Source organism: Lygodium microphyllum, chromosome 30, assembly GCF_053477565.2.
Source record: "Lygodium microphyllum isolate KBCC chromosome 30, Lygodium_microphyllum_v1.1.10, whole genome shotgun sequence".
NCBI classification, from domain to species: Eukaryota; Viridiplantae; Streptophyta; class Polypodiopsida; order Schizaeales; family Lygodiaceae; genus Lygodium; species Lygodium microphyllum.
This window is the reverse complement of record NC_141164.1, coordinates 7,295,298-7,320,036: the sequence shown is the minus strand read 5'-3', so window position 1 is coordinate 7,320,036 and position 24,739 is coordinate 7,295,298. Positions and strand designations below refer to the sequence as shown.

Genomic DNA, 24,739 nt, shown 5'->3' with positions numbered 1-24,739 from the left:
GGGAACATGTAGAGAGAGAAAAGATAAACTTTAAAGAGAGAAAGAGAGAGAGAGAATAAAAAATAGAGGAGAAAGAGAGAAGGAAAAGAGAGGAGAGAGAGAGAGAGAGAGAGAGAGAAGAAAAAATTTAAAGAGAGAATAAAGAGAGAGAGAAGGAAAAAAAGGAAAAAAGAGGAGAGGGAGAGAGAAGAAAAAGAGAGGAGAGAGGGGGGAGAATAAAAGGAGAGACAAAGAGAACTAGGAGAGGAGAAAAAATAAGCTAAAATAAAAGGCAGAGAAAGAGAGAGAGAAAATTAGACATAGGGAATTTGAGAGAGAGAGAAAGTAAATAAAAATTTTAGAAACAAAGAAAGAAAAGAGGAGAAAGAGATGAGAAATAGATTGTTGAGTGAAGTTGCTTACTACTTCGTGATGGCGAAAGCGGAACGCTAGTTATATTAAAAAATTAAAAAATTTCATTCATCTCTTTGTATGTTATAGAGCATGTTTATATATATGTAAAGCCGAAATGAGATGCGCATTAGGACATGAAATGCCCTCAATATTGGGGAGAATACCGACCATGATGCATTGGGAGAAGCTAGGCGCAGAACACCTAGTTCAGGGTTATTGGAAAATTTGCGTTCCGATTTACATTTAATGTGGCTTTTTCCTGAACACTGGGGTAAAGGATCTAGTAGGAGCGACGCGTGGCAATGGTTTTACAAGCTGCAGAAGACTCTGTTTCTCTCGCCTCTGGAAATCTCCTAGTCTGGGACGTGCAGGAAAGCTGCAGGAATGAAAGAAATCGTTGATCTCTCTCTCCCTCTCTCTCGTTTCCGGAAACGTCCTAGTCTGGGACGTGCAGGGAAGATGCAGGAATGATGAATTGGGCGATCGTCGACGACCTCCGAGGAAGCAGCAGCTCTTCCTCCAACAGTCGCCCCTCCGCTCGATTGGCCAAGCAGCAGCATCTGCTCGACCCTGACTCCCTCCTTGACCGCGTCGACATCGCCATCGCCAACGCAGAATATGCCCACGCCACTCGCCACTTGGCCCTCCACTTCCCCCCATCATCGCCATCAAAACCACCCCTCCATTCCCAAAACTCATCAACGCCATCGGCCCCAGCCCTTGCCCTGCCCAGCGACCCTACCTTGAGCTCCCAGTACATCGCAGGCAGCCTCGATTCAGCGTTGAAAGATGTGAAAAGCCTTGATTCGACCTTGAACTGTCTGAATTTGGCATTGGGAAGCCTCGATTCGCATGTCGATGGCCTTCATTTAACATTTGGGAATGTAGACGCTGATGGTCCAGAGGCAAATGTTGGCTGTCTTCGGTCGACATTTGGGAATGTAGATGCTGATGGTCCAGATTCCAATAGAGTTATTGATTCAAGATTTTTGGATGTTGGAACACGCTGCACAGAGACTACACAGGAGGGTCATGAAATGACCGGCTTGGAGAATACAAACCCTTCGAGCGACATCAAGAATATGGATCTTTCTTCCAGTAGTGATGGTTATGATCCATTGGCTGCAGATACAGCCTACAGAGCGGCTCGTTCTGCGATTTCTCAGGGGAATCTACAGCTGGCCTTATCACTCTTGCATGTCGCACTGCGCAAGTGTCCTCCTGACAAGGATATCGCCCTTGGTAAGGTCCAAAGACTCATTGCCAGCACTTTGCAAGAATTGGAAAATAAGGAGCTTAGTTCAGCTCCAATTGAAACTTCAACTTGAATTGGTAAGTCCAAAGTTACTTCATCTGTCACTGCTGACACTGCATTCCTTCTTCAGTCCAAAGTCCCCTTGTAAATTGGATACTGACACTGCATTCTCTTCACAGTTACTTTGCCCGTAGAAGCTCATTGCACAAGGAGGGAAGGACTTCCATCTGGTAATCTACTGGTTAGATGCTGGAAAATCAGGGTAATGCATTTAAATTTAGCAGCTGGTTTTACCTGTGGACTGGAGGTGCACTTAGATGAAAAATTTTCTTCTTTCTGTGTTAAATTCTAAATGTATCTACTCTGTGTGTGACAGTTGTCAGGAGATTGTTTGCAATTATTTGGCAAACCTGTAGCAAGTGCCAAGTGTTGTCCCTTTTTTAACAACATTAGTTGGCAAAAGCATCCAAGGGCCTTAGACATAATGCGACACATAATTTTACATCTGCCCTTTCTTGCCAGATCTGTTAATGCAGTAAGAGACTCAGATGGTGTAGTGATTTATTGTTACTATGAAGTCTGCAATCTGTTAGATTCTTTGTTCTCTTATTAAGCCAAACAAATCTGGTTCCAATGTTGAGAGCAAGACACATGCCATTAAGTGTGGCGTTTTGTTCTACTGTAGTTCCATACAGGAACTGTGGAAATTGTGATTCTGGTCCTTCATTTCTAGGCCCCTGACAAATCTTGGAATAAGTAGCAAGGTCCTTTACTTGTTTGCCTATGGTAAACATGTTAAGCTTCTGGTTTTGCATGTGCATTAAGAGTGAGTTTGGAATCTTTGGGTGTGAGTAGTACAAGTATCACAGTTAAGGCTTGAAGGATAATATAATTTAAGCTGTCATCGAATGGTTGTTGAGTAGAGATGACATTATGACCTCCAACATACTTTATACTAGTGTCATAAATACGCTTGTTTTTGAAGTCATGGAAGGCTGATAAGTGATTTGATTCTCAAATGCAAGGGGGAAAAGTGGGACGCTAGTGGGTCTGGGATCCCATACCTTAGAGATTCTTTAACTTCACTCTACACTCCTAGGTGCTGTTGAGTGTCAGACAGTGATACAGCTTGTGGAAGGATCCACCTTTGGCACAGCCTGCCTGAACTGGAGTGAACAGCAACCTTCAGGGAAGAATAGAGCATGAATGCTGAATTTGTGCATAGCAAAATGCTGTCCTGCCAAACATGAAACTCAGTTAAAACAGCAGGCAAAATAGAGCATAGAGCACCCTGTAGGGCAAAATGGACAGGAACACTACTCTACCAGTCTAAGCACACACTAGGGAAACAAGGCTGGGAATCAACACATAACAGGAGGGCAATATGACCTTGCAACTGGCAATGGAACTGAAATCAAAACTCCAAGGCCAAAATTGGAGGCACATAGATTGAGAACTCCATGCAGAGTTGGCTGGACAGCAAAATGAAGAAGCATGATACAGTGGAACATAGTTGATCACGGACAAGCTGGATACAACAAGCGAAACACAAACTGTCTCATTCTCGAACTATCACATGTGTAAACTACGTGCCCATACAATTGTCTATTAGTTGCTTTTGACCAATGGTTTCCATATAGTTCCTCACTGAAAGTGTACAAACAGAAACATTGCAAGTAAAGAATGGGATTAAGAGGTAGGGACAAAGCAATGTGGGGGTATATTGTGTTAGAGTGCAGCGATGCGGAAGCGTAGGATAGAGACTAAGAGAGAGTGAACACAGAAAGAAGAGAGAGAGAAAAGGAGACAGTGTAACACCGAAAATCTGCAGTGTAGTATGCTGTATAGGAGTGCAGAAATATACACGGATGCAGAGAAAATATCTGCGTGTGTCTCCGCCTTGAGAACCTTGATCTCTGTCAGCCTACGCACTGTCAGTCTCAGCAGACCAACTCTGTCAAATGTCAGATTAGAATATCTGAAAGTGTGCCACAAACTGACTATAAATAGCCGGGATAAAATAGTACCCAACACCAGGTCGGCTGCAGTAAACGCAGCCGACTGCATAAAATAATGATAAAAACTGTCCGACTGCAGGCTGCCACGTGGCACCTGTGCAGACTGCTGATGTGTCCTGTTGACGTGGCACTCTGCTGTCCAAGAAATGACTCTCTTAACACCCCCTTTCAGATCCTAGACAGGTCAAAAGACTGAGGGATCTAGCATGTTGCCGAAGAAGAGCTTGGGGAAGCGCCTTCGTGAACAAATCGGCAAGATTATCCTCCGTCTTGGAGTACTCCACATCAATGGTCCCATCCAGAAGCTTCTCCCGAATGAAGTGATACTGGATCTCAATGTGCTTCGTCCGGGTATGGAATACAGGATTCCGTACCAAGGCAATGCAACTCTCATTGTCGCATCACAGAAGAGTAGGACGAGTCTGGGGACAACCAAGCTTCTCCAACAATATCCGAAGCCACACAATCTCACATGTGGTAGAAGACGTGGCCCGATACTCCGCCTCAGTAGAAGAAAGGGCTACCGTGGGCTGCTTTTTACCACTCCATGAGATAACACTTGTACCCAAGGTAAAACAATAGCCTGTAGTAGACCTCCATTGGTCCACATCGCTAGCCCAATCCAAGTCGCTCCAACCTGCAAAAACAAGAGCGGAAGCATTTGTACCTGTTGGATAAGAAATCCCTAAGTTGGAGGTCCCCCTCAAATACAGAAGAATCCTTAGGGTAGCTTGCCAATGCACCTGTTTGGGTGCACTCATGATCCCCGCCAAAAGACCTACAGTAAAACAAAGATCAACACGAGTGTTGAGTAGCCAAATCAAGGATCCAATCAACTGACGGTAGCGAAAAGCATCCATTAAGGAAGAAGTGGAGTGTGAAGTGGCTTTCTAGTTTGGATCCATAGGAGTAGAAATGGTCCGACCGGTCTCCATCTCAAAAGTCACCAAAAGCTCCTGAATGTATCACTGCTGAGAGATAAAAATCCCCCTGTGAGATTGATAAATCTCGTGACCCAAGAAGAAATGAAGAAGCCCCAAATTCATCATCTTGAACGTCTGATGTAAAGCTGTCTTGGTCTCTTGCACTTGCTGTGTATGATCTCCTGTCAGAATCAAATCAACATACAACATAAACAACACACGACCAGCCTTAGAAGTGTGTACATAAAGCCGCAGATTGGCCTTGGAGCGGCGATATTCCAACTTCGACTGAAGAAATGAGTTGATTTTCTCGTTCCATGCATGCGGAGCCTGCTTGAGGCCATACAAGGCCTTCTTCAACCTATAAACTTGCTCATCCGAGGATCCAAAGCTAGGAGGCTGCTCAACATAGATCTCCTCCTGCAAGTCACCATTGAGAAAGACCGACTTCACATCCAATTGATAAACAGGCCATCTCCTATGGCTAGCCAAGGCAAGAACAGCTCGAATAGTCACCATACGAGTAGTGGAGGCAAAAGTATCATGGAAGTCAATCCCGAGTCACTGAGCAAAACCTTTATCAACAAGGCGAGCCTTGTGCTTGTCCAAGAACCATCGCTAAGGTACTTGGTCTTGAAGAACCACTTGACTCCAATCACCTTCTTGTGAGAGGGACGAGGCACAAGAGACTAAGTGTCATTCCTCTCAATAGCCTCCAGCTCGGCTTCCATAGCCTTCCGCCAATGGTTAGACTGCAAAGCTTCCTTCACTGAAGTGGGCTCTCGATCCTGCATAACACGGGTCATCAAACAATAGTTAGAGCAAACAAGCTCTGTAGAATGTGCTTGGGACCTCCATGACCTTTGCAGTCCATCTTGCGGTTCCCACTCCTTAGGGATCTCCTCGATCCCTGAATCTCGGAGTGTGTCACGGGCCCAACGAGGAGGAGGCCGGACCTCTCCTCGTTGCTCTCCATCTGTTGAAGACTCGGGAACATCCACCGATGACAGCTCTGTTGGGGTGGCCGGTGGAAGAGAAGACTTTGAATTAGAAGAAGAATCTCCATCAAGGGGCTTTGGCTCAAAAGGTGTCATCTTGTCAATGGCCGAAGTGGGAGATTAATTGAGGATGTGAACTACAGTAGCCACGGCCTCGGCCCACAGAAACTAAGGTGTTTGTCAGTGCTCCATCATGGTGCACGCCATCTCGATCACACTTCTGTTCTTCCGCTCCAAAATGCCATTCTCTTGAGGAGTGTTAGTGTTAGCAAACTCTTAGTGAATACTGTATCTGCACAAAAACAAGCAAACTCATTAGACATAAATTCAATGCCCTCGTCTGAATGCAAGGTCTTCAGTCATTGGCCAGATCGGTGTCTATTGTTGCGGGGGTGAAATGCAGCTGATTCCACGCGGTCACAAATGGGCAACACCATCGAGAGGAGTGGTCATGTGCCGTGAGGCACCATTGTCCACTCTCGAGCCTGGGGAGCTGTCATTGCAGCATCAGAAGTCGTCGGTGTAGAGTCCTCAATGATTGCTAAGTGTAGAAAAGCAGCTAATGAGGGTGTAACCAATGCTCCAAATTCCTTCATGTCCTTCTTCTTAGTATCCTTGTCTTTGTCGGGGCAATCCTTCTTCCAATGACCGGTCTTACTACAAATATGGCAAGTCGATTCCTTCTCCTTGTCCTTCTTGGATTTGTTATTCTCCTTTTTCTTTTGGTCCTTCCCCTTCTTTTGACAGGCTTGACCAACCAATGCCTTCGATTTGGAAGCATTCTGTCCCTTCAATTGTTCCTCTTGGTCCAAGACCATAGGAACCAACTCTTCCCACCAAAGAGTTGACTCCCGCCTTGATGTAATAAGAGCAGAATAAAAGGTACCGAATCGTGGCGGCAACAACTGGGACAATAAAGTGATCGCCATGTCTTCGAAGGAAATAGGCTTCCCCTCATTTTGAACCTGCATCTGAAGCTACTGAAGGTTGTCGATGTGTTCCCGAAGCAAAGAAGACTTATTCACGAACAAGGTCCGCATCTACACCTCCAAAGAAACCCTCTTCATCAGGGTCATCCGGTTATATATTTGATCGAGCTCTAACCATATCTCTCGAGCCACTGTCAAGTGCTCAATGTGAGCTATCACGGCTGTAGTGCAAGACAAAAAAAGAAAAGAACGAATCCTGGCATTTAGTTTGTTCCAATGAGACTGGGCCTTAGTCAACTCCGCAAATGAGCATTGGAAGAGAGTTTGGACTCATCTCTTACCGAGGGCCTGTTGATCTCCATCACAAGCTCCACCAAATCATAAGACTCAAGAATGGCCAACAGCATCACCCGCCAAATGTGGTAATTGTCACCATCAAGCTTTTGATTTGATGGAAGAGTCGGTAGGACAAGCATCTTCCTATCCATGATCGCCTGGAACTCCAAATTAGTCTTTGTAGACATCTCCACCTGCAATGCTTGCACAAACACAAAATCAGCCCCCTCTAACTATGTAAACGCAGCCTGTTAGGGTTGTTTTCTCTACTCCCTGAACCTTCTTCAGGTATCGGAGGTGATGAAAATGTAAAATCTGCAATGGAAGGCCTAAAACACGACCTTCCTCCCCTTGAATAGCAATAACGTGCAACAAATTCACTAGTTGGATTTCTTTCCCACACGCCCACACTCGCTTCAGCCTTGTTTTGATGTGCAGCCCTCCCGCTCGCCCTCGAATGCTGAAAACGCAGCCTTGTGTCTCATTGAAATCTTCTCTTCAGGTAGGTTCTTCAACCAGTCTGTCCGATTTCACCACTTTGATACCACATTAGAGTGCAGGATGCAGAAGTGTAGGACAAAGATTGAGAGAGCGTGAACACAGAGAGGAGAGAGAGAAAAAGAAACAGTGTAACACAGAAAATTTGCAGTGTAGTATGTTGTATAGGAGTGCTGAAATATACAGAGATGTAGAGAAAATATATGTCTCTGCCCTGAGAACCTCGATCTCCGTCAGCCCTTGCATTGTGAGTCTCAATAGACCAACTGTGTTAGATGTTAGATCAGAATATCTGAAAGTGTGCCACAAACTGACTATAAATAGCCAAGAAAAAATAGTACCTAGCACTAGGTCGATTGTAGTAAATGCAATTGATTGCATAAAATAATGATAAAAACTGCCCGATTGCAAACTGCCACGTGGCACCTACGCAGATTGCTGATGTGGTTGCTGACATGGCTCCTGTGATGTCCGTACTGCTGATGTGGCACTCTACTAGCCAGGAAATGACTCTGTAACATATTGCACTCCCTTAGTAAACTACTGTAGTAGATTGCCATGATGATGTGTTGCAGTTACAGTGGATGCAAGTTAACCACTCTTGACGGGGTAGATGGATATTATGTTAACAATGCAAGGAGTTTTCATCCTTGGATGAGCACTTGTTTTCATAGGTTTCCCCCATCCAAAGCATCTCATTTTCACATAAACAGGATGCTAGTGCGTGAAGAGTGCAAGTGATAATGCAAGGTGTCTTGCTCAAATAGAATTCTATGCAAAGTGTAGTGGTGCACTTGCACAATCGTCTCACGGGGGATTTGTTCACTTGCTTAGGTGCCTTTTACAAATATGATCATTAAAGCACATATGGCATATGAAAATGAAGTAAAGGGTTCAAAATCCTGTAAGTAGTAGAGGAAGAAGACGCTTCCTCTCACCATCAAACAGTGTAACATAATGCCTTGGGGATCCCCTCTTCCTATCATGTTGATTTTGAAGGGGAGGGTGGGCCGACACCAATCCTTTGATTAAGATATTGAAGGATCGAGTGATTGATTAGTTTGTTTAGTATGTTGCCGTAATTATCTGATGGTGGTACAAACTCTAGGTAAATGGTGCTTAGTGTCACTTGCTCTCGAGTATAATGGTGATGGACCCTAATATGCGTCGTCTTGTGACTAATTATTAGGTGGTTAAGTGCTATAGCACTTGGGCTATCACAATAGATAAGGAGAGGCATCTTTGTCAATGAGCTCTTCAAGTACATGGCCTTGGTGGTACCATCATATAAGGGCTAAGCATTTAACCTTGGCTAAAGATGAAGCTATAGTATCTTGTTATTTGCTTGACCAAACGATTGGGACCAAATCAAAATAAGAAGATATAGTTGCCATGGGCATGTAAGATATTGAAGTCTCTAGCCCAATCAGAGATAGTGTAACCTTGCAAGGTCAATCCTTTACTCAAAGACAAGCCTTAAGAATATGTACATTTGATATACCTTAACATACACAGGCATGGCATCCTTTGCTAGATTCATAGTGGGATCTCAAGATATGCCCATTGGTTGTATATTGGGATGGTAATACTTCTTCATCCAAGTAACCATTTAGAAAGGTACTTTTGACATCTGGTTAATATATTGGTTGTCTATGGTGAGAAGCTAATGTTGGAAGAATGCGGAAGGATATTAACCTCACTATAATAGCAAAGGTTTCCTCACAATCAATACCTTGCTTTTACCTTAACCCTGATGTAAAGAAATGGTATAAAAAATACAAACCACACAGCATACAACATATAGAACACAATCCCTAGAATGTTGAATGATAAAACGAACGAATGCATGAGAATACATATGATACAATTAGAGGGACTTGAACCTTTGTCTCCAAGACCATAACAAAGATGGCAAGGGACTGTACATTGAACTTTGTCATACTTGAATGAATCTTGAAAATGTAGAGTATCAACTTGATGAAGTTTGAGTGGCCCAATAGCTATGTGGGCAACAAATCAACTAAAATGCAAATGTTGATGGAGAAGATGATGATGTCAATAGTGAGATATCTACAATAGGCATGTGACCAGTAGGGCAGCTTGTTCTAGCATGAAACCTAGGAGTGGTAGCCCTCAAAGACCTCAAAATGGCAAAATGCAGGGTTGCTTATGTAGGCGAAAAATGTAGGAGTCCAAAGGGGTTGGATGACTTTTTATCATGGTAAATGTAGGCCAAGTTGATGCAAAAACAAATTGCCAAGTAGGTGATTGTTTGATAAATTGAGAAGTACCACAATCTAGTAGGTTGAAGACTAGAAAGACAACAATTTAAGGCTAAAATTTAACTTGCCCAATTGTGTAGGGGTTGTAATCGATAGGGAAACACTTGAATAGGCACCTCGACCTCATGATGTTCCTTTGGAAGCGGAATGGGTACTAGTGAATGGTAAGAGGATTGAACATATAGCTTGTTGGAATGGCGAAATAATGATAAATAAACATGACTCTTTATTATAGAGGATTGAGGGTGCATTTGTCCTATTGTGAAAAATAGACCCATTTATTTTTGGTAATGTAGTGTATTAATTGCTTTTTAAAGTGTATTTTAAGGAGACAAAATTAGTAGTTAATTCATCATAATTATGACAATGTACAAACCCAATATTAGTGGTTGAATACTCCCTCTGAGGTTGAATATACAACTATCCAAGGTTGAAAATTAGGTCACCTAGTTGTTTAGGGGTTAGCAGGGGCAACCCTCGAACATGCATCACAAATTGGTGATGTCCTTCTGAAGGAGCGTGGGGGGCAATAGTGGACATTGAGAGGTTGAAGGCATAGCTAGTTGGAATGGCAGAATAAGGATGCACAAGCACAAGACTCTTATTTATAGAGGATTGGGGGTGCATTTGTCCTATTGTAAAAAATAAAGCCATTCAATTTCGGTGCTATAGCATTAATTGCTTTTTGAGGCTATTTTAAAAGAAAAAATTAGTGGTTATTGTACCATATTATTCGTGTGTACAAACCTTAATATTATTGGCTCAAAATCCCTTCTTTTCCCTAGAAAGGATTATGCATGAGATGGTGTGTAAGTCATGTCTCTACTTCTTTCTATAACTAAAAGATTAGGATCCAAAGCAACCAAAGTATTGATCAATGGGTGCATGTCGGCTGTCCAAGAACCTACCACAATTACAAATATGATGGACATTATTCTTTTAATGGCTCTTAATCATGGTAAGTGTGAAAAATTAAACATCCTTTGTAAACATATCTATGTTTAAGATAAGGCTAGGGTGACCAAATATAGTTAAGTTATGTTTGTTACAATATGAGGTGTTGCAAATGGTGGGTCCAGGTCAATCACTCCTTTGATGAGGTAAATATAGAAACATGCTTACGTAATGGAAGGATTTTCATCCGTGGATGGGTGCTTGCAAATACAAGTTCTCACCCATTCGCAGTGCTCTATTTAACATTAACACAATGCCAATGCAAGGGTTAATGCAAAGAGTTATGCACAATGGAGTATTGCCACTTGAGTAGTGTCCTCATAGGAAAATTATTGACTTGCCCACGTGCTCTTCTACAAGAATGATTATTGAGATACAAATGGATGATGATACAAAGGTATGAGTAAATTGGTATAATGACCAAGATAGTGTAAGCACCAACAAAAGGATACCTCCCTTTCACACCACTTGCAGTGGAAGGAGAAGTAAGTACCATCTCTCATCCCAACATGTTGAGATTGAAGAGGGAAGGAAAAGCACCCAAAGAAGAATGAAGCACATGTCCAACTTAAAATCTTTGAAATGAAAAGCCTTTATGATAGAAAGAATTGTAATGCATATAGACAATGCCCATATACACATGCTCATATGTTGGGCAAGCAATGGCACAAGCAAAGGTGGATAACATGGTCATGGGTGTGCATGTGAGAAGGATCATGAGAACACACTTGAGCACGGTGTGTGAGGTTAGACATGCTTGTAAGCAAGGTCAAGCAAGTCGATGTTTTGTAAAACTATGAACAAAGTTGAGCAAATTGGGTATTGGTTGCACAAATTTTAAAGGTGGCATAGAATAGCATGATGGCAAATTAAGGGGAGCATCATCGATGCATTGCCTTATGCATGGGTAAACCTAAAACTTAAGCAAAGACTAGATGCTAGAGCTTCTTCCTCCACCTATCGTTCTTGTACCTATGAAGCAACACTTGTTTTGCCATGAACTCGTTCCAAAGCTTGTCAACATCCTCTAACTTTGGTTCCTTTTGATCTAAGGGTGAGGTAGGAATAGGTCCATGATATTCTACAAGATGACTCACATGAAACACTAGATGGACCTTCCAATAAAAGCTAGCTCCAATTGATACGTCACATCATTGATCTTTTTAACAATGTGAAAATGCCCCTTCTTCTAAGGTGCTAGCTTAGGTGAAAACCCCCCAAATTGCTTCAAGTGTTACTTCTGAATCTCAAGATAGAACAATTGACCTTCTCAAATGATCAACTCATATCGATGTCTATTAGCCTCCTTTTGTTATTGTTGCACCCATTGGATATTCTCTTGAACATGTCTCAACAATTGATCCATATCCACAATTAGCTAATTTACCAAATCATCCCTAGTAGAGGTTTGCAAAGTACCATTAAAGGTATTGCTAACTAGTCGCCCACAAACTATCTCAAATGGGGTTTGCTTAAGTAGAGGGATGTATTGTATCATTAATCCCATGCTTCACCAATAGTACATACTTCGTCCATGCAACTTAATGATTTTAACATTAGCAATGAAGCATGATAATCATGGTATGGTTAAAGGTATTGCTAATTGGTTGCCCATAAACCATCTCAAATGGGGTCTGCGTGGTAGAGGCATGGATCGTATCATTGATCTCATGCTTGACCAATAGTACATACTCCTCCCGTGCAACTTAATGATCGTGACATTAACACTGAAACATGGAAATCATGGTACGATTGGAATTCTCTGTTTGTTCATTACTTTGAGAATGATAAATCAGTGCCAAGCCTATAGAAGAAAGCCTTCCAAAACCCACTGATAAACATGTGAAGGCCAAAATTTGGATTGGCTTCACCCTTCATAAGAGTGAAGAAATCTGGCTCCATTGAAGTAACCAGTGTTACTGCATGTGGTCATTGACTCATTGCAAGTGCCACTCCATTCTCCTTCCTAGCATCTACTCAACCTCCACATTGGATTGAAACAAGAACTACCACCAATGCAATTGTCGTGGATTCAAACCCTGTTGTGATTGAGCGAGAAGTTAGTGTAAAGCTTGGTGATCATAGTTGACATGAAAATCCTACCCAAATTTGTAAGAGGTAATATCACATGTGCACAGTGCTCCATGAACATGCAGCAAAATACTATCAATCCTTAGAACATGTGCATCTCTAAGATGCATCTTTAGGACAAGACCACTCCATGATTGCCTTGACCTTCTTAGGATCCATAAAATCACTCCTACAGAAATCCTTAATAAGAGATCAATAGCATGAAGAATTTGCACTTATTGCAATTCAAAAAGAGCCTATTCTCTTGCAACAACTGCAAGACCCTTTGCAAGTGATCATAATGCTCCTCTTGAGACTTAGTACAGACCAAGAGGCCATCAAGGAAACCAATAATACATTTTCCCAGAAATGGTTCAAAGCCTCAAGCCATGAGTCCTAAAAAGTAAGCAGATGTATTGGACGACCAAAAAGAAAGCACCACAAGCTTGAACAATCAAACAGTGTTTGAAATACTATCTTTTGGAGCAAGTTGAATCAAGCACAACCAAACTTTAAATCTAGCTTACTCAAAATCATCAAGCCTACTCATTGATTGAATATCTCATCTATCCACATTGAGGAAAACTTGTTTTTTATGGTGAGATTATTGAGTGCCTTCTAATCCACACAGGTGCAAGCTCCCATACTTCTTTCTTACCAACAAGACCAAAGCACCAAACGTGCCAACGCTAACCCATATCAATCCCCACTCCAAAAGGTCCTCAATCTTTGCCTAAGGCTACTTGAGCTCCATCTTGCTCATCTAGTAGGGTTCCTTCAATGAAGGTTCTGCTCCTCAAAACAACTCAATCCTAAAATCCTTTGGTTGTGATGGAGATGACTTCCAAGGCAACTCATTGAAGAAAGGAGAATCAAACTCACACAGTAATGCTAGGACTGTCTCATTCACATCGCCCAGTTGTTAATAAGAAGAAAACTACTTCTCAAACTTCTGCATATACATAAAACGAGCCTTCCTTCTCAAATAGGGAGGTGAATAATCTAATTAATCACTAGTTACAGACAACAACAAAATTCACAAATCTAAAGATATACACTTTACCACTTAATCTTGGACATTGGACATCTGATTGACCCCAAAACTACTTTGCCACTTAATCTTGGACATTGGACATTTGATTGGCCCCAAAACTACTGCCCTTTGTGGTATTTCTTTAACTTTTATTGCTAAATTTGAAGTACAATGAGATCCATCTTGATCTAGTTCAATCTTCAATATATCTTGTTGTTCATAGCAACTATCAAGTCTTCAAACCAATTTGCATGGGGATTGGCCTTCCATTTTCTCCTTAGAAGATAAGTGCTACCCCAAACATAATCTTTGTCAGTTGCCCTCTTGAAATTCTCTTAAATCCCTAAATTTCATCCTCTAAATTTCAAGTAGCTAGCCCCAAATTTTTAGCACGCTGTGAGGTGGCTAGTAAACCTTAATCTCTACTGTAATTTAGGGTATAATAACAAAAATTCATCAATTGCATCCATAGAGGATTGAATTTGGTTGAGATTGATTGAGGGAAGCTATAGATTGATTGAGAGAATAGAGAGGAAGGTGGAGAGAGAAATTTTAGAGTTTCATCTCCTAAATCTGATGAAATTTAATGCTTTATTGTTGTGAACGGCTAATTGACTGCATCACACCATCTACAGGAGCCCCACATGCAATCACATGGCCTTGTGGGCCCCAAAATTGATGTCACCTACTTGTAGACAGCTTAGAGGGATTGTCACCTACCTCCAATGGTCTCTTGAATAGTCAAGGGTAACTCTTTAATAGTCTCTAATGGTTGGGCTGATCACCAATGGCTAGAAAATTGCAATATTAGCTCCCTCTTTCTCTTCAAACCTCCGCAATGCTTGAACAAGGCTCTAGCAACCTCTAATAGCTTTTCTATCACTTGCATGGGCAAGTTTTGCCAAATGATAGCCTTCTAAATACATTTTTCATTAATTTTTAGCCCAATTAAATTAATTTTAAAATTTTAATTTTAAATTTTTTACTTTTAAAAATTAATTTAGTTACTAGTTCTTGCTTTTAAAAGCTAATTATGCCAACCAACCATTAAATTACTATATCAATTTGTCATCTAAGGAATTGTGAGTATTTATTAGCCCCTAAACTAGCATTAATCAATTAATTAATGCCTAGGTCCTTATGCTACCACTAATCTTAATGGCTAATAATTCTTTTAGGCCAAAATCTGACACGAGGTACCTATTAAGTATAACTTATTAGTAATAACTTTTGCTTGTGACATCCACCACTGATTTCTCAGGGTCCTTGGCCAATCATTGTGCAATAACTAACTTGCACATCACATCTACACCTCACACTTGCATATTTGATCAACACTTAATCAAATGCTCAATAAAGTATCAAAATTTCACATCCTATTGGCATACACCACCATGGCATGATCACCCTTGAGAATTGCTCACTTCACTTGGAGATGACGAATAATTGTCACTTGTTGAGCTCAAGCCACCAAGGGCACAAGAGTGTCATGCAAAGTTTTTAACACTTGTCAATTTCCATCCTCAATGAGGATGGAGTGTGAGTAATGATCCACCAATCTCATGTGGTAATAGAGCCATAGCTACTCTAAAATCGCATTGACGTGGAAAAGATGAGCAATATTTTGAGTATCTGATATCTTGAAATCTTCTATCTCGATAGCTACATCCTCCACTTGCTTTGTTAAGTGGTATTTCTTTGTGTTGGTCTTCCTCTAATGCCAACAAGCTTGCTCCATAGGTTATGCCAAACTTGTGAGTACTGCATGAAGTTTGACTGGTAAGGACAAAGTCTGACAAGTGTGGATAGCATGGGAACTGCAAAAACTACCCATGGAAAACACACTAGAACTCAACAAAAAAATAAATTCACCTAGATAGCCACTCTAGAATGAGTAGCCTTACCCAGCAAAACACATGACAGACCTGTCAGAGCTGCAAAAGTTCTTGTCCAACTCAAATTGAGGCTCATAGGCAGTAGATGACAAGGCATGACCAACATGACTACTAATACATCCTCTCAGATCCTGGATGTGGCGGAAGGACAAGGAGGAAACAGATCCTGGGTTGGCAAGAGCAATGCCAATGTCAATGAAGACCATCGACGAAGATTTCCGATGAAGAAGCTCCTCATCACGATCCTAGGAAACCTCCTCTAAAACACTTGGGGCTAGAAAATTCATAGTTGTATCACTGAGATCATCCCCCTTTGAAGGGGATAGGGGGAATGAGGGAACCACCATTGGAGAAGGTGGGGGATGGGAAGAAACCTATGGAATAGACGGTGCACAAGCGAAAATGGGTGTAGCAATAGATCATTGCCTTGGAGGACCTTGCAAAAGAGAAGGAGAATGGAGCCTACAAAGCCCACTCTCCTACCAACTTGTCACGATTACAACCCGTGTAGAAGAATCCTCAATACAAACGGCCTACTTGGTAAAGACAAGCGGGATACCAAGCCTAGTAAGACCATAAACTGAGAGGAGTGAGAAGCCCAAGTCTAGAACATAAGGGGCCTATGAAAGAGAGCTCGATACTTGGTCTAGAAACAAAGGCAAAATGCCAAAACCACTAATATGCATCGATATAATGTCACTAACAATGACTAATCCCTCAAAAGGGCATAGATCCTATAGCAAATCACTACGTGGAGTCATATGACTAGAAGCTCCGCTATCAACTAGCCAAGGCCTCTCAATAGATGAGGCAACTACTAAAGAAGACTCCTCCAAGTCAACAATATGAAGGAACATTGACTCATGGGTAAACACTCGAGTAGAGGTAGAAGGCTCGAACGTTTTAGCTCCATCTTTCACTCCCAGATAAAGGTGAGGATACTTCTTCCAACATTTCTCCTCTAGATGTGTCCCCTTCCCATAGTATGAGCATTTAGGCTTATCTGAGTTGGAGTCAAAGCTTGAAGAACTCTCCTATCTTTTAGCCTTTGACACCCTTTCTTCTTCTTCTTTCCCCCTCTTGAACCTATAACAAAAGCCTTGGTGGAGGTGGATTCACTAGCTACCTCTTTAGCACACTCATAATGCTTCAAAACAAGCGAGGCAAGCTCCTCCCATAGAAGCTTCTCATGGGTCCTCGATGTAAGAAGGCTGGTGTAGAAGACATCAAACTAGGGAGATGGCAGCTAAGTCAAAAGAATTATAGCCATATCCTTTTAAGAGATCATCTAGCTAAGGGATACAAGTTCATCCCTCATGTCCTCCAATGTGTTGATATGATCCTTCATGGAAGGAGAATCATCAACAACGAGCATTCGTAATTTCTTGTCCAGAGTAATTTGGTGGGCAAATGTCTTCTGATTGTACAAAGAAGTAAGCTTTCTCCACACTTCCATTGCTTTCTCCGCAACTTGCACATATGCGCTAGGACAGAATCTTGTAAGCTCATAAAGAGGAAAGATCGAGCTCTAGCTGATCCCATAAGGCTACACAATCCATCAATGATTCAACGGTGGGATCCTCCACTCGACGAGAGATAGGGTGGGTAATAAATTTCCAAATATAGAAGGTATCAAGGATACGCTCCACTTTACATGACCAAAGTGAGTAGTTTGAACCATCAAGCTAGTCTTCTTTGGGCAAAGAAGGGAGTTCGAGCACCTATATAGAGGGTGCCATGGAAGGCATATGAAGACTAGCAGAACATGCCTTCTAGGAAAGATGGAGAGAATGGGGAGGAGAGGGATCTCAAACAAATGGGCTAGGTGACCTCCACTCATTGTGTGAACTAGCACAAAAATCTCTTCATCTCTTAGAGGAAGGAATAGAGACCTCATCCTCAAGTCAACAATTAGTGATCAGACATCTTCGTCCCAGTAGATTGGTTTTGTGCAAAACACTGATGACTTGATATCGCGTGATGCGAGATGTTGATGCCTAATGCGTGATGATGATGCATAATGGCTAGAAGCAGTTGCCTACCTCCAAATGATGGCGCTTTGAGCACCAAATGTAGTCGCTAGCTAGCAAGAGCTTGCATTTTCAGTTAATGTAGATGTAGATGGTCTTCTCTACAACATCCATGAACTCTATATCACTCTCAGAAATCACGCGTTGATACCATATGAGAATGTGCAATGAAAGAAGAAACCCAAACACACAGGAAGATACCAAGTGTGATGGTCCAACCCTCAGAGACCCTTCCGGGACCCTTTCGGGACCCCGTCTAGGCCCCGGGGCAGCACTAGACCCTTTCTGGAACTTTTGCATTTTGACCCCAGAACGCGTCACGGGGCACCTCAACACGTCACGGAACGCGACACGGAATAGAACACGACACGAGGTTTACCAAAGGGCCCATCTTGGGGGCTTCAAGTCATATTCATAGGTAGAAAGCATTTACAAGCTTGCACGGGCTCAGTAAGGGACCATGTCACGGAGGGTGGGTGGAGCTATCAATGCGCATCAACACGAAGCCCAAACCGTGGGTGAGGGAGTACAAGAAGTGTGCACCTACCAACAAGGAAGGAAGATGATATGTATGACTGTGAAATGGGGAATGGCCATAAATAGCCACAAAATCCCTATACTAGTAGTCTGAAAGAAATGCCATAAATGCCATATGGCCACCAAAAAATACGTCTAGTAAGGACAATGTTTGGCAGGTGTGGATAGCCTAGGACATGCAGAAACTGCCCATGGAAAACACATTGGAACTCGACAAAAAAAAAGAAATGCACCCAGATAGCCACTCTAGAATGAGTAACCTCCCCCATCAAAACACATGACAAACTTGTCAGAGCTCCAAAAGTCCTCGTCCTAGCTCAAATTGAGGCTCACATGCAAGAGATGATAAGGCATGACAAACATGATTGCTAACAAGTCTATCATCTCCCAATTGTGAGCTCTTGTTAGAGTCTAATGGAGACGTAAGAGCTTTGGCAACTTTAGTGCATTTTCTTTATTTGTTGGCTTCTTGTGTGCATTCTTAGATCAGTTTCTACCGTCCGCAGTCTATCTACACTTGTCGAGCATTGTCAAGTCGCCTAGTTTTTTGGTGTTTTGGCTATTTATAGATGCACCTCTACTTGGCAAACACACACTTTAATCTTTAGTCTTCCATTCGCAAGTGCACACTTTGACACTCTGACTCTTTGTGCTTGGTGTTGCCATCGTCATCAACTTGATTTGGAGTCCTCATTGATGCTTTGGGTTGTGTGCAAGGATTGATCAGTCTATCGCCATTATATCGTCATTCTTCTTTAGTTAGTGTAGTACTCTTCCTTCATCTTCTCTCTCTCTCTCTCTCTCTCTCTCTCTCTCTCTCTCTCTCTCTCTCTCTCTCTCGCTTTGTGCTTTGTGTTCATGTTTCTCTTTCGTTGTGCACTCTCATATGTATCATCACCTAAGTGAGGACACAATTTGGAGATTTCGTGTAGAAGAGTAGGTTTTTATCAAGGGAGGAGCAGTCGAGACCTTCAAAACACTGATTTTCAGCTTATATTCAATGCTTGTTCAAGTGGTCTAGTTCCCATTTGAGCTTCTGGTAGTGTGGCAACTTCCTCAAGGGCTAGGCAAGAGCATCTAGGCCCCTATTGTGCATTTTATTGAAAACACAAATTTCTTGTAGCAGGCAATAGCTTTCTGGTAGGCGACAGCTTCATGGTGACACGTAATAGCTTCCTCATGGCAAGCAACAACTTTTCCCTGATAGATGACATGTTTACAGCCCCTATAGCTGACTACCTTTTGTTTCCCGCATTGTCTCCATCAAAAACCAACTTTTTGGATGATTGTAGGTTCGAAGATGTCATACTAGTTCACAAGCTTGCAATGTTTATTTCATCACTTATCTCTTTGTTTTTCATGAGATGATGGGGTTTGATTCTATGAGTGGGCATACACACATTTAGGCATCCTCTCATGATCACTTCCCCTTGTCCATAACATCCTCCGCCTCACCATCTGGGATGCACACGTGTGCGCGGGGGTGTGTGTGTGTGTGTGTGTGTGTGTGTGTGTGTGTGTGTGTGTGTGTGTGTGTGTGTGTGCGCGCGCGCGCACACACACACACACACACCCCCCATGTTTTCTACAAAAATTGAGATCATAGGGGGATCTTACCCTTTTGCTTCTCCATTGTCATTATCCAATGCTTCCTCTTCCCTTTGCATGCTCATAATGTGCTTACTTCATGGTCATTCAATGCCCGGTCTTTCATTTACATGGTCATCACATACTTCTCCTTGTAAGGTTTGATTGACCTAAGAAACAAATCATAAGGGTTGATGAATAGCTCTGAACAAAAATCTCCCTGCTTGATGTGAGAAATGAAATGATATATCGTCTACAAAAGGCCAAAATGACCTATGAGACCATGAGTTACAATCATGTGTATGATGGTACAGCTGTTTGGGCAAAATATGTAGCACAAAGCAAAATAAGAAAGGAAACTAACTATGGCTATGTGTAAAACATAGAGCTTTATCTAGTAACAATGAGCTCCAAATGGTACAATCTCATGTGGGTATGGAGGGCCTAGCTCTAGCCCGAGCAATAATCCCCTGTATCCGCCTATGAATGTGTCGTCAGTGTATATGTCGAAGCCTAGGAGGTCTGGATCGGGTAAGCTGAACGGCTCGATCAATCAGTACTCCTTGTCTATGTGTGGACTGTGGCGGTGAGAGAGGCTCTCGTGTGGACTGTGGCTGTAACTATATCAAAGTCTTCTAAGTCTCCTTTGTAAAGAAGTCTGTGAGATGCCTCTATGAAGGGCTTCGATGTCTTAGAGCAACTATACTCCTGAGGCACATGTCACGAAGCCGTCGTATCACAAGAAGAAAGAGGCAAAGGCATCGCTAATCGGTGACACCCGCATATTTTGAGGCAACCATAAAATGTGTGTATAATTCTGCAATGGAGAATAAGAAAGTGTTACATCTACTATCTCTTCATGATTTCCCTTTGGAACCATTGGTAAAATTTAATGAAAATCTCCACAAAAAACTATCACCTTTCCTCCAAGTGGACTATTATAACCCATGATGTCTCACAAAGTCCTATCCAATGCCTTGACAGCATAGTGATGCATCATCAATGCCTCATCCAAAATTACAAGACAAGCAATCCTTAACAATCCTGTTGGCTAGCCTTGTATAGCAACATTATAGACGGATGTATTCTTTAGCTCCATTTGAATCTTACCAATAAGTAATTATACAAATATTTTTCCCAAATCCACCTGGACCATCCAAAAAGAACACAACATGATGCCATGAGTTCATGTTACTACTCTCATGAGCAATACCCTTGGACCTAGGGATTGTTATTGATTCAAGCATTTCAAGCAACTGAATTATGGCTACCTCTCATATAGCCAATGTGCACTTTCCAATCGGATGTAATGAGCTTATCAACCGATCCATTTGTTGAAGTCTAGTTGTATGAATTTGCCAATAGCTCCACGATCCAAGGAATGCACTCAAGCGAAGCTCCATCTCCATGCTCCACCTGCTATGCTCGTCGTGTGAAGAAGAAGAAGAAGAGAAGAGAAGAGAAGCAAGAGCTTCTCCAAGCCAGTCCCTCACTCTCACTCACACTCTCCCTCCTACAACATTTGCTGCTTGTTCTAACGAATCAACTTATTGGACTCCCATTGAAGTCATACCTGCAAAAGGATCTCTTAAACCCTCTCACACACAACAAGATAGACACAACAACAAGAAGAGGGCCACAAGTTTGCACACTCTAAGAATGAGCTTATCCTCTTATTTTTTGGCCTATATACATGTCCTCTTTTTTGGGCATCCACCCACCCTTTGGTCCAACTATGGCCCTTTCTCAACACTTGTCATTCTTTCTAAGCCTACAAAGCACAAATTATTCTATGTGTCGTTGTGAACTCTCTAACTTCACAACTTGCACAAGAGGGAGCCTAGCACTTGTACAACTTGAATTATTTTCCTTGTTAAATTCAATTCAAACTCTTGCTCTTACACTCGCTTGCACTTCAAAAAAATTTATTCACTTTTTCTTTCTTTCGTTTCTTTCATCCTAGAAGGGGTTAACATTACCTCCTTCCTAGACAAGGTACCAGTCCCATGGCACTCTAAGGTCCAATGGGATCCATGTACAGTCAATGCCAATTTGTAGATGTGGAGAGTACTAGAAGTATCCTTGTGCTTTAGGCCACCTAGTGCATGGTGTGAATGGAATTAGCTTCGGATTAGCCTTCGAAGATAGGCTCATTATCGAGGTAGAAAAGGGAAGAATCATGATAATGTCGGCCATTGATGTTGTTGGTTTCATTGAGCTGCTCTTCAAACTATATTCTCACTACAGAAGGGTGTGTGCACTACCTACGGGGTGTCCATCTCAATGTGTGTAACTTTTGTGCTCGTGTGGGTGTAACTAGGAGATGAGTTGAGTGAACCCTAAGCACGCTTGGAGTGATGTCTTACACTTGAGGACCCAATTAGTGTTAGGGGTAGAGTGTGGTGCAAAACTCGACGAGATAGGTCTATTAGCGTTCTTAGGATGTCTTGCCCTTAAGGTGCCCTGAGTTAAGTGAAGTGGGGAAGGGCTAGGCGATACCATCCCCTAGGTGCTATGACTGTGTGGTCTCCCCAATATTTTTATTTTATTTTCCTTTCTTTCCTACTCTTTTTTTATCTTTTTTTTTTGTGAAAAACATTGTGTACAAGTAAATGACGAGGACTTCATTAAGGCCCTTTGTAATCTTTGGATGGTGGTTGAGGCAAAGATTGCAACGATATTTTAGGCATGCTTTGTTCATCATATAGGTCTTCAATGCAGACCTTGCTGCCAGGGGTGTTATTGGAAGAAAAGGGTGGCTACAACTGGTGAACTGGTTGACGTTCACACCTTCTAGTAGCTCAAAACAGTATGCCTATGGTAGTATTGCGCGGAGTAATCTTACCATGGCGTACTTGTCTATTCCTACATTCACATTGAAGAACAATGGGTGGAGACCCTCCTCTTCCACTGCCTTCTATGATTGAGCAGTTGTAGAAGCCATCTTAAATCATTACATGTTGTAATGAAAACAAGATCTGAGCAGAAAGAGAAATCTTCTATGAATCTTTTGAAGGAAGGGATCAAGTCCTTCTCTGAGAAATTGAGGCTACCTTCCAACCTTTCTACACTTGCATTGTATATCAAAGGGAAATTGTACCTACTGCGCCTTTTAGAGTTGGATTCAACTCCATGTCACCTAGGATAAGGCATGTAAGTGGGATTCCCTCTTTCGGATAGTAGTGAGTTACAAAAGGCCACCTTGCTTCCATGCTATCATCCAAGATGTTCCTTCTCCAAGTAGGTTGAGACTTGTAACCTTTTACAGACCATGGCACCTCAAACACCTTTTCATGCCAATAATCTATCGATTCATGTTGCCACAATCCAGGGTCCTAGATCTTTTGCTCCAACCATATTTTCCCTAGCTTGAATAACTATCTTCTACAAAACTGTCAAAGGTAGCACCTTTTTGAGCCCATGCAAAAAGTTAAAACGAAATTGTATAGGCAGTTCTTGAGCCTCCCATTGTTCTCAAGTGATGAGTTCTCTATCGATAAGGTCCCCCATCTTTGTAAAAAGGGTATGTCTGTGAGTAGTGGCAGTGAGTTTCCTTCTACTTCTTTCCACCCGTTCTCTTCTTCTCTGCATGGCTTCCGTAATATTTCTTGGAGGGATGAGTGCTCATTCTATTTCTATGGTAGTTTCTTTTGTGGGGATGCTTGAAAGAGTTCCCACAAGCCGTGAGAGTCCAAGAGACACCTCATCAAATTTGATCTAGTGGTAAATTTAGATTGCAACAAGCTTTTTTCATAAATGCATTCTTGGCTAACACAAATGGATGGATCACTATGTGAGGAGTCAAATAAGTAGGTGGAATGGAAAGAAAGTGGAATTCCTACTGCCATTGCACAAGCACCACCCAAATGAGGGATAGTAATGTGACATGTGGATATGTGTCTAATGGTATGGTACTCGCAAGTGTGGTGAATTCTAGGATGGTTAGGAGTTGAAAGCATGATGTTTGACTTTGATTAAGTGATGGTGAATTATCAAAAGCAAATTTGTTAGAGTAATCATGAAATGAAGATGTATTACCTCACCACTTTCTATAATAACCTCTTCTTATGCACATACCAGTATAAGTTTAAGTCTCCATGATAACTTTCACCCATTACCTACATTTCAAAACTAGAAATGAAAGAAAATTTCAATTTGTAGCATGCATACCTTGAATTAAATCTAGTGAAATGGTTGACATTGGATAACTCATATTCTCCAAGTTGGTTTATTCTCTTTCAATTAGGGGTTTGTGATCCGCACCAACATGGATCTTTCATTGATGCACAAGATCCTTCGGATGTAGACATGATCTATGGACTCATTTGTTACAAGTATTGTGTGAGGCCAATTAAGCACCTTCGAGCATGTTCCAACTTGAAATTTCCCATTTTGTATCCCAAATAACAACTTGCATTCCTCATGAGTGAGTGTATATGCACTAGTTTTAGAGTACCAATTCTTCACAACTAAGGGCATGGGTTGTGAGGGAGACATTTGAGAATAGCAACCTCTTTCTACCATTGTCATAGATTCTAGGGAAAAATGTTTCGATGATGTTGAACAAGACATCTCAGAAGGTGGTCTTGCATCTCGGAAGGCCAAGCTTCCTCTTTCACAAGGGGAGAGGATCTTTAGTTATTAAAACAATTGTATCCTAATATCATATAAAGAAATGGTATAGCAAACATCGAAAACATGAAGTGTACATCAATATGTGGAATATAGTCTATAGCATGTTGAAAATTTAATAATTTATGAGAATGATGATGATATGGTTAGTGGGCCTCAAACCTCCATGTCTCTAGGATTGGGGCCAAGGTGGTTGAAGGATTTTTGAAGTGATGCTAGGGTTTGCAGAGAGAAAACACAGAATGTATGAATACGACTAAAAACAATAACTCAAACAAGAATGCAATAAACATAAAAACACAAAACATAGATACATAAGAAAGAGAACTCTAAAGTGAATTAATGAATATTGTAAATGAATGAGAAAGT

At 41.8% G+C, this 24,739-nt stretch overlaps 1 protein-coding gene across 3 annotated transcripts; it reads left to right on the top strand.

The window, feature by feature from the left end:
- The first annotated feature begins 296 nt into the window (after nt 1–296).
- LOC148009524 (uncharacterized) lies at nt 297–24,003 on the top strand. Of its 3 annotated transcripts, none has more exons than XR_015689766.1 (3): nt 297–1,725; nt 1,828–1,878; nt 23,985–24,003. XR_015689766.1 is itself a non-coding variant. In XM_087673300.1 (2 exons), the coding sequence occupies exon 1, from the start codon at nt 861–863 to the stop codon at nt 1,719–1,721; it is 861 nt and encodes a 286-aa protein (XP_087529426.1). In that variant the 5' UTR covers nt 301–860; the 3' UTR covers nt 1,722–1,725; nt 1,828–2,458. The 3 variants fall into 3 exon arrangements, 1 of the variants encoding a protein (XP_087529426.1); XR_015689765.1 differs by lacking the exon at nt 23,985–24,003 and adding an exon at nt 2,025–2,457 and having other exon boundaries at nt 301–1,725; nt 1,828–1,910; XM_087673300.1 differs by lacking the exon at nt 23,985–24,003 and having other exon boundaries at nt 301–1,725; nt 1,828–2,458.
- Nucleotides 24,004–24,739: the final 736 nt, after the last annotated feature.